Source organism: Biomphalaria glabrata, chromosome 15 (genome assembly GCF_947242115.1).
Source record: "Biomphalaria glabrata chromosome 15, xgBioGlab47.1, whole genome shotgun sequence".
In the NCBI taxonomy this organism is placed as follows: domain Eukaryota; kingdom Metazoa; phylum Mollusca; class Gastropoda; family Planorbidae; genus Biomphalaria; species Biomphalaria glabrata.
In genome coordinates this window covers 26,483,943-26,496,250 of record NC_074725.1, presented here as the reverse complement: position 1 = coordinate 26,496,250, position 12,308 = coordinate 26,483,943, and the positions used below count along the sequence as shown (strand labels likewise).

The window sequence follows — 12,308 nt, the reverse complement described above, 5'->3', positions numbered from 1 at the left end:
TACCAATCATTATTGTTTAGCTTTTAGCTTGCTCAATGCGCTATGATCCTATCACTTGTCTGGGCCAGTTGTGAAAGGGGGAGGGAAGAAGGGGGTATCTTGATGAATGTTTACATGATCTTCACTCCGAGCTCGAGTCCTCAATTGGACTAATTCAATTTAAACCACCACATCTGTCAAGTACGATTTCTTTCCCTTGTTCAATATACCAAACTAAATGATTCTTTTGTTGTCAGGTAAAAGGAATAGTTGTGCAAAATTTCAGATTGTGTGTGGGAGAAATAATCTGTACAAACTTTTTTACCAGACAGACAAATTGAGTTGACTTTCTTTGTCAATATTTTGTTTCTTTTTACCTCATTTGTCACACTTGGTTTGAGGGAGAGTTCCATTCGGTCAAACAAAACGAACAAAAAAATGGTAAAGAAAGTGTGTGTGTGTGTGTTGGCGTGATTTGCATTTACCAATGAGACTAGGTGGCTGAGAAGAAAACCATAGATCCAGCATGATTTCATTTCCAATCTTCCACAGGGCCAAAGTTGTCCAAGAACGATGTGGACAGACTGCTGAGTGAGCAATATCTCCTCAGAGACGAAGGGGACGACCAGGAGACATTACCAGAAGTGGCTTCTTTATTTCTAGATAACGCTGGTAAGTATACAATCTAACTGATTGTCAATGGGCATCCAGTTGTGGCGCAGCTTCAGACAGCTTGTCCAATCTACCCTGTAGGTTTATGTAGAAATCAATTAAAATTGACACACACATTTAAACAGAAGTTTAAGGACGTCAACTCAATATTCATGAAGAAATATCTACAGACTGTCAGTATTAGAGTAGAAATATACAAGGTACAATAAGGTTTGTCTTCGAGTCCGAGCATTAATGAGGAGTGCAGTATTTTACGTGCGCCACGAGGCACCAGCTTCGACCTACATACTTTGCTGCATCCAGCGCAGACATTTTGTGGGCTAATTGTTTAATAGACTGTATGTCTCCAGCCTGCATATTTTTTAAAGTGATAATTGGCTCGCGGAGGCCAATGTCACTCTTTAAGACCATTGTGGCATAGAAGTTATTCAATTATCTAGAACTATCGGCTCATTCAAATCTAGTCTCGCTATCTTGACGAGTCTTCTCTTTCATTAGCCTTTCATCTTCCCACAACGCACGTGAAGTTTAAAAATAATCTATATGCAATCAACACTTTCTCTAAAAATTACTATCTTAGTTATATGACCACGTCTATCTGTATGCATTCCTTAGCACTTACTACACAAAATGATCTTTTCAAATTACAGACGCCCCTTCAAAAGAGAAGCTAATTACGTCCTACGCGCATCCGTGTGTTAATGTAACCTTGCGGTGGAGGGGGGAGCGGTTGCTAAGTGAGCGCTTTGCTTCCGAACCTAGAGTCCTGCGTTTGAATCTCGATGAAGACTGGGATTTTGAATTTCTGGATTTTTAGAGCACTTCTTAGGTCACTCTAATGGGTAACTTGCTTGAGTAGGGAAAGTCAATGCGGTTGGTCGTTGGGCTGGCTACATGACACCCTGCTCGTTAACCGTTGGGCAAAGAAACAGATGACTTTAACATCATCTGCCCTATAGATCTGAAAGGGGAACTTTATTCTTGGTTCAGGCAACACGTTCCATGCTCTGCTGGCACTAGAGAAGAAATAGCACTTATAACAATTTGTTCTAGCATATGGAATAAGAAACAGGCCTTCATCTTTGTGTCTGAGTACTTAGGCTGAAAAAAAGAAGCTCAGACTGTTACCAGAACACCTTACAGAGAATCCATGCAGACGTAACTTTTGCACTAGTAGGGGACATAACTTCTTGCTACATTCTCTAATGTTCTACTATTAAATGTCTTTGTCTTGCATTTTTCACTGCAGAAACGCCTTCTCCTGACATCTACAGCTTATTATTCATCAGTGGGGTTCGGGGCGAAACCTCAACGCTAAAAGCGTTTTTTTGGCATTCTTCACTGCAGTAACGCATTCTCCTGACCTACAGCTCATTATTCATTCTATTATAAAGGGCCTTTTGAATAATATGGGAAAATATTCTAATATTCTAATATGAATTTATAGTGCCTTAATACATTGCAAATACAACCGATTTGTTCTTTGAAAAGATAAGATACCCCACATATTTAGATTAAGGCTTTGAGGATCGCCGCCGAAAAAAAAAATTCGATTAATAATATTCAATAAAATGTAAGCATAAATTGTGAGTTATAGTCCTAAATTTATTTAACTAGAAAAATATGAGATAGAGTAAAGGTTGGAAAAAGTCGACTAGGAAAAGATTATCTGGCTTTTGAACTCATCTCAACCGTGACTGATATATTGAATTATAACTTTTTCAAAGCAAAGTCTTTCTTAAAATAGTTATGATAAACTCATGTGAAATTACACAAACTCTGTCTGGAAAGGGGAAGGGCGGTAAAATGAAAACGATTAATCCTCCCTCCTTTTTATAATTTCTGCTAATGATTGCATTTTGCATTAAAGAATAGGGGTTGGGCGACTCGATATAAGAATTTACTTTATAGCATATATAAATTATATTAGTGACAGATTTTTTTTTTATTTTGTAATTTCTTACTATAATACAAAAAGAAAAAGTATCGGTTTGTCCGATGGGGGGAAGGGGATTGAATGTATCGCACTTCCACCTATTTATATTATATAGATATTCGACTAATTTTGTTCACATACTATGATTTCTCCATAAAAGTAGGACCGCCCCCCCCCCCCACTCAAAGGGTTTAGATGGGAAGGGCAGTAGAGGTATTCGCTCCTCCCCTTCCAATCGGCCAAAGATGAACGACATAATATAAAGACCTGTTAAAATACCAATAAAAAGTTTTAATCATATAGATATTTAATTGATTCTGTTAGCAAGTTGTGATTTCTACAAATAAATAGGACCGCCCCCCCACTCGAAAGTTTATGGTGGGGGTGGGGGGGGGCGGATTGATGCCTTCGCCCCCTCCCGACCCTACCAAATCGGCCAAATTACTAGAAGGGGGGGCGAAATAATCCAAAAATAGGTTGAAATATAAATAATTAGTATATATTATTAACATAAGTAATAAATTCGTATACAAATTGTGTGAATTCTATACTAAAATTCGTCCGCCCCCCCCCGGGGGGGGGTCGGCCGAGTGGGGGGGGGCGATCGCCCCTACCGCCCCCCCCCCCTGGATCCGCCAGTGCGTCTGCCAGCGAGAATAGGTTACGTGATTGAAAGTCAAACCCGGGAAACTGTTTGTGTTTATCTAGGTTGAATTCAAAGATGTTTTTTTTTATTACGTCACATCCTGACAACCGGAGTTTAAAAAAAAAAATAATGACGCAATTCAGCTTAATATAACAAAGACTCGGTTACAAACTATCCACACACATTATGTCTGTCACAGCACAACACATGAGACAAGAGACGAACAAAGTTACACACACACAAAATTTGTTTTCGCAAGATTTTGTTTTAATGTATCTTCTGTCCCAAATATTTTTCCCACTTGAACATCTGTTACGATCACACATTTTTTTAGGGTCTAATTTCATAAATGTCATCCTTCAAATGTCCTATTCAGAAGTATATTTTCTTAGTCCATTTCATTGTCGTGTCTCTTTCTTATATTTCAGTCTCTCGCCCTTCTCTCTTCCCTTCGTCTCTCTATGTGTTTTCCATTTTTTCCTTAATTTCTCTTATTTTCTTCTTGCCTCTCTCTCTTTTGCTTTGGTTATTTCGTCATTCAATCTCTTCTGATTGTTAATCTCGTCTCTCTTTATCTCTTTTCTTTCAAGTCTCTTCTTTTCTCTTTGACCACATCGTATCACTACTTCTGAGTGTTATAGGATTTCACATGCTGTGTATTTTCTATTTAGATTTTCTATTTACAAGGCTTTTTATTAACTCGCTCCGTCTGTCTGTCTGTCTGTCTGTCTGTCATGATTCTTTAAGACGTTTCGTCTCCCACTTCCCATTCTCGGATCAAATTGAAGGTTTGCATAATTACTCAATGTCAATGACAACACACGAAGTAATCAAACAATTAACCAATTACCCTTTTGTTTTATATATGGCAGTAAATTGGGGGTTCTTTTCTTTTATAAGCTTGTGTTTTTTTCCCCCATATTTGTTGGGCCCTGAGCGTTTGCTTGTCTAGCTTATAAGTAAATCTTGCACCGTGACATTAAAAAGTGTTATTTAAAAAGAAGAAAGTTTCCAACAGAAAACTTGTAATTCATCAAAAACAGAATCCCAATGGACAAAAGTCAAAGGTGTACAAGTTAATATTTTGTTGTTACACTGTATACAACGTGTTTAGTTCAGCGTCCAATACAATAAACAGTCCTGCCCCTAGGGCACTAGCATTCAAGTCAGATGGATTGAGATCCAAAGGTTCCAACCCACATTTCCACCGAAACCACAATGCAAGTTTGTTTTTTTTTTGTCTTTTCCCAGAGGAGTGCCCGGCAGTTCAGAGTTACAGCACCAATTGTGAGCTTGCTGACCTGTACGCTCTCCCAGTGGACAATGAGGCTAGGTCCCTGTGTAATATCCATGAAATGTGCTACGCCTGTGTAAGTAGAATTGTTTTTTCATGTAATCACCAGCTTTGGACTAAGCTTATATCAACTCTGTCTGTTAGTAAAAAATGTTAAACATGCTATTTCTCCCACTTACCATTCTTGGATAAGTTGAAACTTTGCACAATTATTCACTGGAATATACAAGACATGAAGCAATGAAAATAAACCAATTAATAAATTAATTACTAGGGAATTAATCCTTTAGTATTCACAGATACAGAGAAACATAAGATATAATATAAGATAATTAAACATCTTATTTCTCCCACACCCATTCTGGGATCAAGTTCAAAACTTTAAACAATTATGTATTGTCTCTTTCATAACGTGATCAATTAAAAAACCAGTTGGTCAATTAATTATTGGTTATTTATTTGGTTTGATATCGAAAAAGGAAAATAATTACTACAATATTGAGAATTATAGTTGTAAGTGCGGAGTTAGAAAAGATTTGTTGCAGTTGTTTTTTTTTAAATGGATTTTTAAAAATATTTTGCTTGTTACAACAGCAGCTTTAGCTCAGCGGCTAACGTGGTTGGGACATCGAGCTGACGGTGCTACAGTACGAGTTGGATTGAGCAAATATTTTTAGCGGCCCCCGAAAGGGGAGAAGACGCTATTAGTTTTATGTGGCTTGTCTGTCCATCCGTCCGTCCCGTTTAGATCTCAGAAACTTTAGAGAAAATGAAAATCGGACATCATGATATTTTAGATCATTCAAAGTTATGATACAACGGCTACTTTTTTCTTTTCTGAAAGCGAAAAATCTAATTTTTAAAATCAATTAAACAAGCAGTTTATTCATAAAAATACATCATTTTTATAACTATTCACTATTAAAAGTAACAAACACAGGAAGCTGTGTGGGAAGGGGAACAATAAATGATCCATATTTTTTAAAACACATTTATGCAAATGGTTTAGATTTTCGATCAAAAAATATTTGATAGAATTTCATTATGATATTCTTTTTGAAAATATTGAAACCTGCCTTTTTACCTGCCTGGGTGGACCACTTTTGATAGAATTTAATACCGATATTCATCTGAAAATATTGAAACCTGCCTTTTTTCTGCCTGGGTGGACCACTTCGGGGGTCGATTTTGAGTTTATGTTTCCGCACAGACTGTCTTTGTAACCTTGTTTAAAATTAATTTTAAATTTTTCATTAAATTATTTATGGTTGTATGAATGTATATATATATATTTATACATTTATATATTTAAATGTATTTTGTTTTGTTGTTTTCATTTCGTTTTCTTTCTGATTCGACTTTTTCACTTGCCTCATATTTATTTGAACGATACATTACTTTTCAATTTCACATTAGTTTTTAGATGTATTGGCTTCTGTTAAACTAACAGTTGAGCGCAACGTGTGGGAGGTCAAGGGAGGTCTCATTTTAATTTATAATATTTCATGTATGATTGATGTTCGTTTAATCTTTGCTAAAATAGATATTGAAATGTAAATGAAATATGTCCCTAATGTGTTTCCGTCGTTTTCAAATCAAAGCTCAGTATATGGACATAATAAAGAGATCCACAAAAGCGGCAAATAGCCCACCAATTATATAACATTCAAGAACATCTGAAGGAACTTGCTTAGCGTGTAATTAGGTGTAGCATACGCCCCCCTGCCCACTTTGTCCGAATGATTGATGGGAAAAGCGGTAGGTGGGGGTGGGAGGCTCAGAATCTGGTTCTGCGCGTTACTTCCCCACCTCCCTACGTCCCTGTCCGTTATTGACATACAAAAGTTCGTAACATAGACAGTGTCTAAGAGTACTTAGTAGGGGTCCGTTAAATTTGAACTTTAATGGCCCAGGGATGAATTCAAGTCACTATGACATAGTTTGGTCATGCCGATCTGGTTGTTTGTTTGCTTGTCGAAAGTAAGAGTTTCGACTCTAAACCGATAAATTGAATATTTGTTGAAATCAAGCTTTTAGTAAGTTATTTTAACTTGTTCCTAGGGAAATCTGTCGTCTGTAAAGTGTTTTGTTGTTTTCTTTCGTTTTGCTGGCCACACAGTTTCATTGTTGTTTACGGGATTGTGTTACTAAACAGAATTGAAATTCACCATTCAAATTTTTAGTTCATGAATGGGTAAAAAACTCCTTCTTTTATTTTAAGCCATTTTTCCTTAGGTTGAATATTGACACTATTTACACGTCGATAAAAACAAACAAGCAAAATAGAACAATTTTCTTTTTCTTAAAAAAAAATAAAGCTTATCTAAGGGGGAAGAACTCCGCCTTTGAAACTATATCTATCAATAATTTACATGTTATTTCCCTTATTCGATATGAAAAAAAATATTAATAACCAATAATTAATTGACTAATTCGTTATTTTTATATTGTATTTATATTTTTATAGGTACAATAAATAATTGTTTAAAGTATCAATTTAATCGGAGAATGCGTGAATAGCGTTAATAAGGGAACTAAACCCAACAAATTTAGCCTAATCTGTGAGTACTGAAGGATTAGTTTCCCTTGTTGGCATCAAACAAAATAATTAATTAACAGTAATTAATTGACTAATTGGTTACTTTCATATTATTATTGATTCAAGTATTGTCTATGTCAATGAACAATTATGCGAAGTTATCCGAGATTGTGTGTGGGAGAAATAACGTGTACACACTTTTTACCAGACAGAGTGAGTTAATATAAGCTTTGTACAAACTCCCAAACACTACTGCAAGAAATAAATAGGGAATAAAATAGGAACAATAAATAGCAAAGGAAAAAAATATAGGCGTGTAATTTCAGTACTTAATGTTAATATTAGCACTTACTGGACACCCACTGCATTATATATAGATAAGACTAAACCTTGGGCTTTTAATGCCAGTTCAACATGCCAGCCCTACTTGTACTGTGGAGTCTGCATAATTGTACGCCACTTATTCCACAATTCGCATTATTGAAAAAAAGCTATAGGATTTATATTTTCTTTATTTCTTTATATAAAATGATAAGTTCAGTACGGCACCAAAAGTATGAAATGTTTACTTATTGAAAGAACCAAATATTGAACTGACTGAACATCCGAATCTCTTTTTTACTTCATTTAAGATTTAGGCAGTTTCCAAGCTCCCAGAAGCTTTTTTGAAATCATTAACATACCTGGCTGTGGTGGCTTAGTGGGAATGCGCTTGGCTTCAGAACCGGGATCCCGGGTTCTAATTCACTAATTCAGGTGAAGACTAGGGTTTTAATTTCGGGATCTTTGGGGTGCCTCTGAGTCCACCCAGATTGGGAATGATAAAAATAGTAATGGCAGTTAAACATTGTGCTGACCACATGACACCCTCTTTAACCACAGGCCATAGAAACAGAAGAGCTATAGGATGTGTGGAGATACTACGTACCTTACTTTGTTTTTAAAACTATACTAGCCTGATAAATTATTGTTTTTTTTTGGCTTTTGGGAATTTCAATTTTCACTCTTAGTGAACACAAACCTGAAATATCGGTCGAGACTCTAGAAACAATAGATAACTATACAATCTTCCATGTTCATAAGTTCTCCACTAGCAGAGTGGTTACCGTGTTGGCTTGAGACGCCTGAGAAAGCTTGAGCATTGTGTTCAAATTCAGGTCGTTCCCCCTTTTTTATTTTTATAAATGCTTATTTATTGTTAGTCTAGATCTATTACAGATTTAATTACATGACTGATTCAAACTAATTGATACAAATTCTCTTAAGATAAGCTTTGTGTTTTTTTTTAAAGTATTTTTAAAAACAGTTTCTTGTTCTAAATCATAACGTAGTCAATGTTTCAACTATAAACGCGTCCATTGCTGCAGCTCTAATCAGTACATACACATTTTGTTTTACCACCCTGTCAGTTTACTTTGTTTTTTCCTTCCAGGGATTCTCACTTGGGGTCTCACAGGACCACTGCGACTTCGTGTACAGGGCAGCCGCCACCGCGCTTTGCCAGAACAAAGAAAATTGCGTGGTGGAATCGGAAATCTTTTTGAGGACCATGAAGTTGAAGACACGCTATGTCCCGCACTCACAGCCGGACTGCCGAAGTACTTGCACATCTAAGTTCCTTGGGATGATTTGAGTTCGCGCCCCTATCAGAGGGCGCGTTTCATGTCTCATTACCCTTTAATTTATTCGCCATTCTGGTTCTATAAATGTACATTACCTTTTCAAACCATTTGTGCATTTCCGGTCTGACCTGCGCACCAGTGTGTTTCAAAGCGATTGGTCAAACCATTCCACACTTCAGTAATGGCTCCTAAGATTTTGTCACTTTCTTAAAAAATAATTGAATCATTATGTTATGGAAATCTGTTTGAAGAGTGTAGTTGTTAAAATTTAATGTTTAATGAAAATGGCGGGAAATTTCAAAATTGTTTGTTTATTGCGTTTAACTTTTTAAAAAATGTCATCCATGACAAGAGAAGAGAACCAGCTTTGTGACTGCAGATCAATTTAAAAATCAGTTGTTTTCTTCTTTTATAATATATTTATTTTTTTACCTAATGTGATATTGTGTCGTGTAAGAATAAGTCTCTGATAACGTATCGTGATCTTTTGTAACGTGATCGTTTGTAACGTGACCAATTGTAACCTGATCAGTCGTAACGTGATCAGTTGTAATGCTTACAAAATCGGTGGTATATTTTTTTTCTTTGTTTTTTGCTTGATATGTATTTTATTTTTTTTGGTTCAGTGATCAGTGGTTCAGATGCTACAGTGATCCGACACAACAAATAATCAGCCCATTACAAAATAAAGCAAACTTAAGGAGCAAGCAAAGGGTCTAAATGTGTGAACTAATTATTGCAGTATCTAAAGTTGTTTCGAATTCCGAATCAAGCTAGATGGAAATATCCATGAAATCTTAAAAAGAGTTATTTACTTGTACGAATTATTTTCAACCAATTAATTATTTAGGGCTACTTCTTACCATGGCAACAGTAAAAGTCATTTTTTTTAAATATTTTGTTTATAGATCATTAATGAAAAGATTAGAAAAAGTAAATTATTTTATATTCAGTTTTTTGGGACGAGCCCAGGTTAACAATGTGGATCACTAGCTAGACTTAATCGAACCAAAGATCAATTACTGTAAGTGCCACCTTCATGCTCCAGAAATTTGACCTTTTTTCAAATGATTTTAATCTGTAAGTCGATTGATGCTTGTAAATTTTATTTTACCGCAATCACCAGTACTTTTTCTGATGCTGTAGAGTTTTTATTTGGAAACGACTTCTTCAATCGGATTTAGCCTATTTTTAGTTGTTCATAACATTTATGTTTTTTTATAGTGGATCTTACTGTCAGATGTCTATGTCATTCTGTTTTGTTTTTTTAAATTTTTAATGGCTTTGGTTTCAGCAAACTTTTGTTCAAAGTTTAAAAACAAAGCTTTTTTTTTAAAAAAAAAATTAGATTTCGTGAGAGGCTGAATGTTGAAAGAATTTTTCAAATAATTTTTCTGTTTTGTTTTACTTCAAGCAATACACGGGCATGTTTGATTTACATTTTTTATTTTCTAACCAACACCTTGCTCAATTGGTACATCAGTATACTACTTACGGAGTATAGGTTGTAGTAGTGAGCACAGAAAACACAGCAGTACACGAAGGCCCCATAACATGCATTATTGAACACAAGGCTAGTAGCACGCAGTGGCCCTGCAACATGTATCAGTTTTCAAGACAAATGCAGCAGTACACATAGGCCCTTTACCATGTATTTCTTATGAGTTATCAATATAGATGCAGTAATACATTCAGGCTCTGTAACATGTATAATATAGGCCTATCAGTTATACTATAAGGTAATTAGAATCTACATTAAAAATAGTTTTCTTAGAACTTAAAAAAAACAACAACATTGATCTATTTCATAATAAAACATTTTAATACTACATTAGATAAACAATATAAAAGGACATTTAAAGAAAGATTTTTAATATTCTCTCGATAGAGGATATATCTACATAATGTGTGCTAAATATGTAGGTTGAAGCTTGGTCTACAGATTCACGTGACACACGCACTCATCCTAAGACATTCGGCTTTTTATTATTTTGATTCGTAAATCAGAGAGTTCTGATCCATTGTGTTTCTATCAAGTTTATTTTCATAAACCATTGATCCTTAGCCCTCAGTGTTACACAGCTAGACAAACACAAACACTCACATTGTAGGCCCCAGCCCCTCACCAAATGTTTTTATTTTGGTTCTACTTGGCTCAGTTGCTAATGTTTGCGTCAGACAATGTGAGATCAATACAACTTTTTTTTCAAATGTCAAAAGATCTTTGTTTTTATTTTATAATATATGTCCAATGTCAGTTTGATCTAAATTAAAAAATAAAATGAAAGAAAAAAAGTATTTTTGCATCAATTTCTTCTTTAAATATTCAAGCCTCAAAATTCTGTACCTTGGACAAGGTGTGTTAAAGTATTATGTTAAACTACAATCTTAAAACCAACGACCAAGCAGAATTTAAAATCAACGACTTGGCAAAGTTTAAGTCATTGATTAAAATACATGACTAGCTTGACCCATGAAATGCGTAAGTCGTAATTATCCTTTTTTTTTAATTAACGTCTGTATTGTATAAGATAAGACCTCACAAATTAGGTCTTTTACATATAAGATTTTCTTTGTTTTTTATTTTTGATCACTCGGCGCCACCTCGTGTGGAAGTAAGAAAATGTTATGACATTAAATAAATATATAATAAAGAAGGGGAAAAACAGGTGGCTAGCATTGTGAATAAACAACTCTTATAGGAATTGAATACATTTTTAACTTGAAATAGTCAAACGTAACTACTAATAATTGAGTCTGTTGGTAGACATGGTGACGTCACCACTCACCTCCTACACACCTAATGCAACCAACGTCATGACTTTGATCGTGCAATGAGGCAAGTCAGTCTCTGATTCCTTGCCAGATCCTGTTTGACGAGTTGAGCCAAAAGCTCGGAGTCTAATTAAAACGTAAATAATTAGCGTCTTTTTCGTAAGTAATTAGTAGACTAAAAAACAACAACCTGATTTGACCTAATAACATCAAAATGTTCAATATAAACAGTTGTACAGTGAAACAAAGTTGATATGAAATAGAAAGAATAGATCTGAGAAACATTTTCTAAAATTAAAGAGTTCCAACAATGAAAGCCTTGAAATATTAATTCCACTTATCTTATTCATGGCAAACCAGTAACACAGACTAAAAACGCAAAATACCTAGGTGTTATAATAAATGAAAAACTATCATGGAATCCACATATTGATGAAACTACAAAAAAATCAAACAAAGCATTAGGATTTATTAAAAGAAATTTCTATAAATCAAATAAGAACATAAAACTAAAATGTTATTTAACCTTGGTTAGGCCAATAATAGAATATGCATCCTCCGTTTGGGACCCCTCAACTCAAGAAAACATTAAGAAACTGGAACAGACACAAAATAGAGCAGTGAGATTCATAACAAACGAATATTCACATTTGACTAGAGTAACACCTTTAGTAAAATCACTAAATTTAGAAAGCCTTCAGGAGAGAAGGCTCAAAAGTAAAGTAGCAATCATACATAAAACACTGAACCATAATCTTCAAATACAAAAACAAAATTTAATAAAATACTCTGAAAGACACAAAGATAAAGGCACATTCCTCGTCCCATATGCTAGGACAAATTTG

At 34.9% G+C, this 12,308-nt stretch overlaps 1 protein-coding gene across 1 annotated transcript in view; it reads left to right on the top strand.

Annotated features, from left to right (window-relative positions):
* The window catches only part of LOC106053477 (uncharacterized), a 108,799-nt gene extending 97,815 nt beyond the window's left edge, over positions 1-10,984 (top strand). Inside the window, exons 4-6 of the mRNA XM_013209029.2 lie at positions 532-651; positions 4,485-4,603; positions 8,499-10,984. Coding sequence (XP_013064483.2) covers positions 532-651; positions 4,485-4,603; positions 8,499-8,699 — 440 coding nt within the window. The 3' untranslated portion in view covers positions 8,700-10,984. The remainder of the gene's footprint in view (positions 1-531; positions 652-4,484; positions 4,604-8,498) is intronic.
* The last annotated feature ends 1,324 nt before the right edge of the window (positions 10,985-12,308 follow it).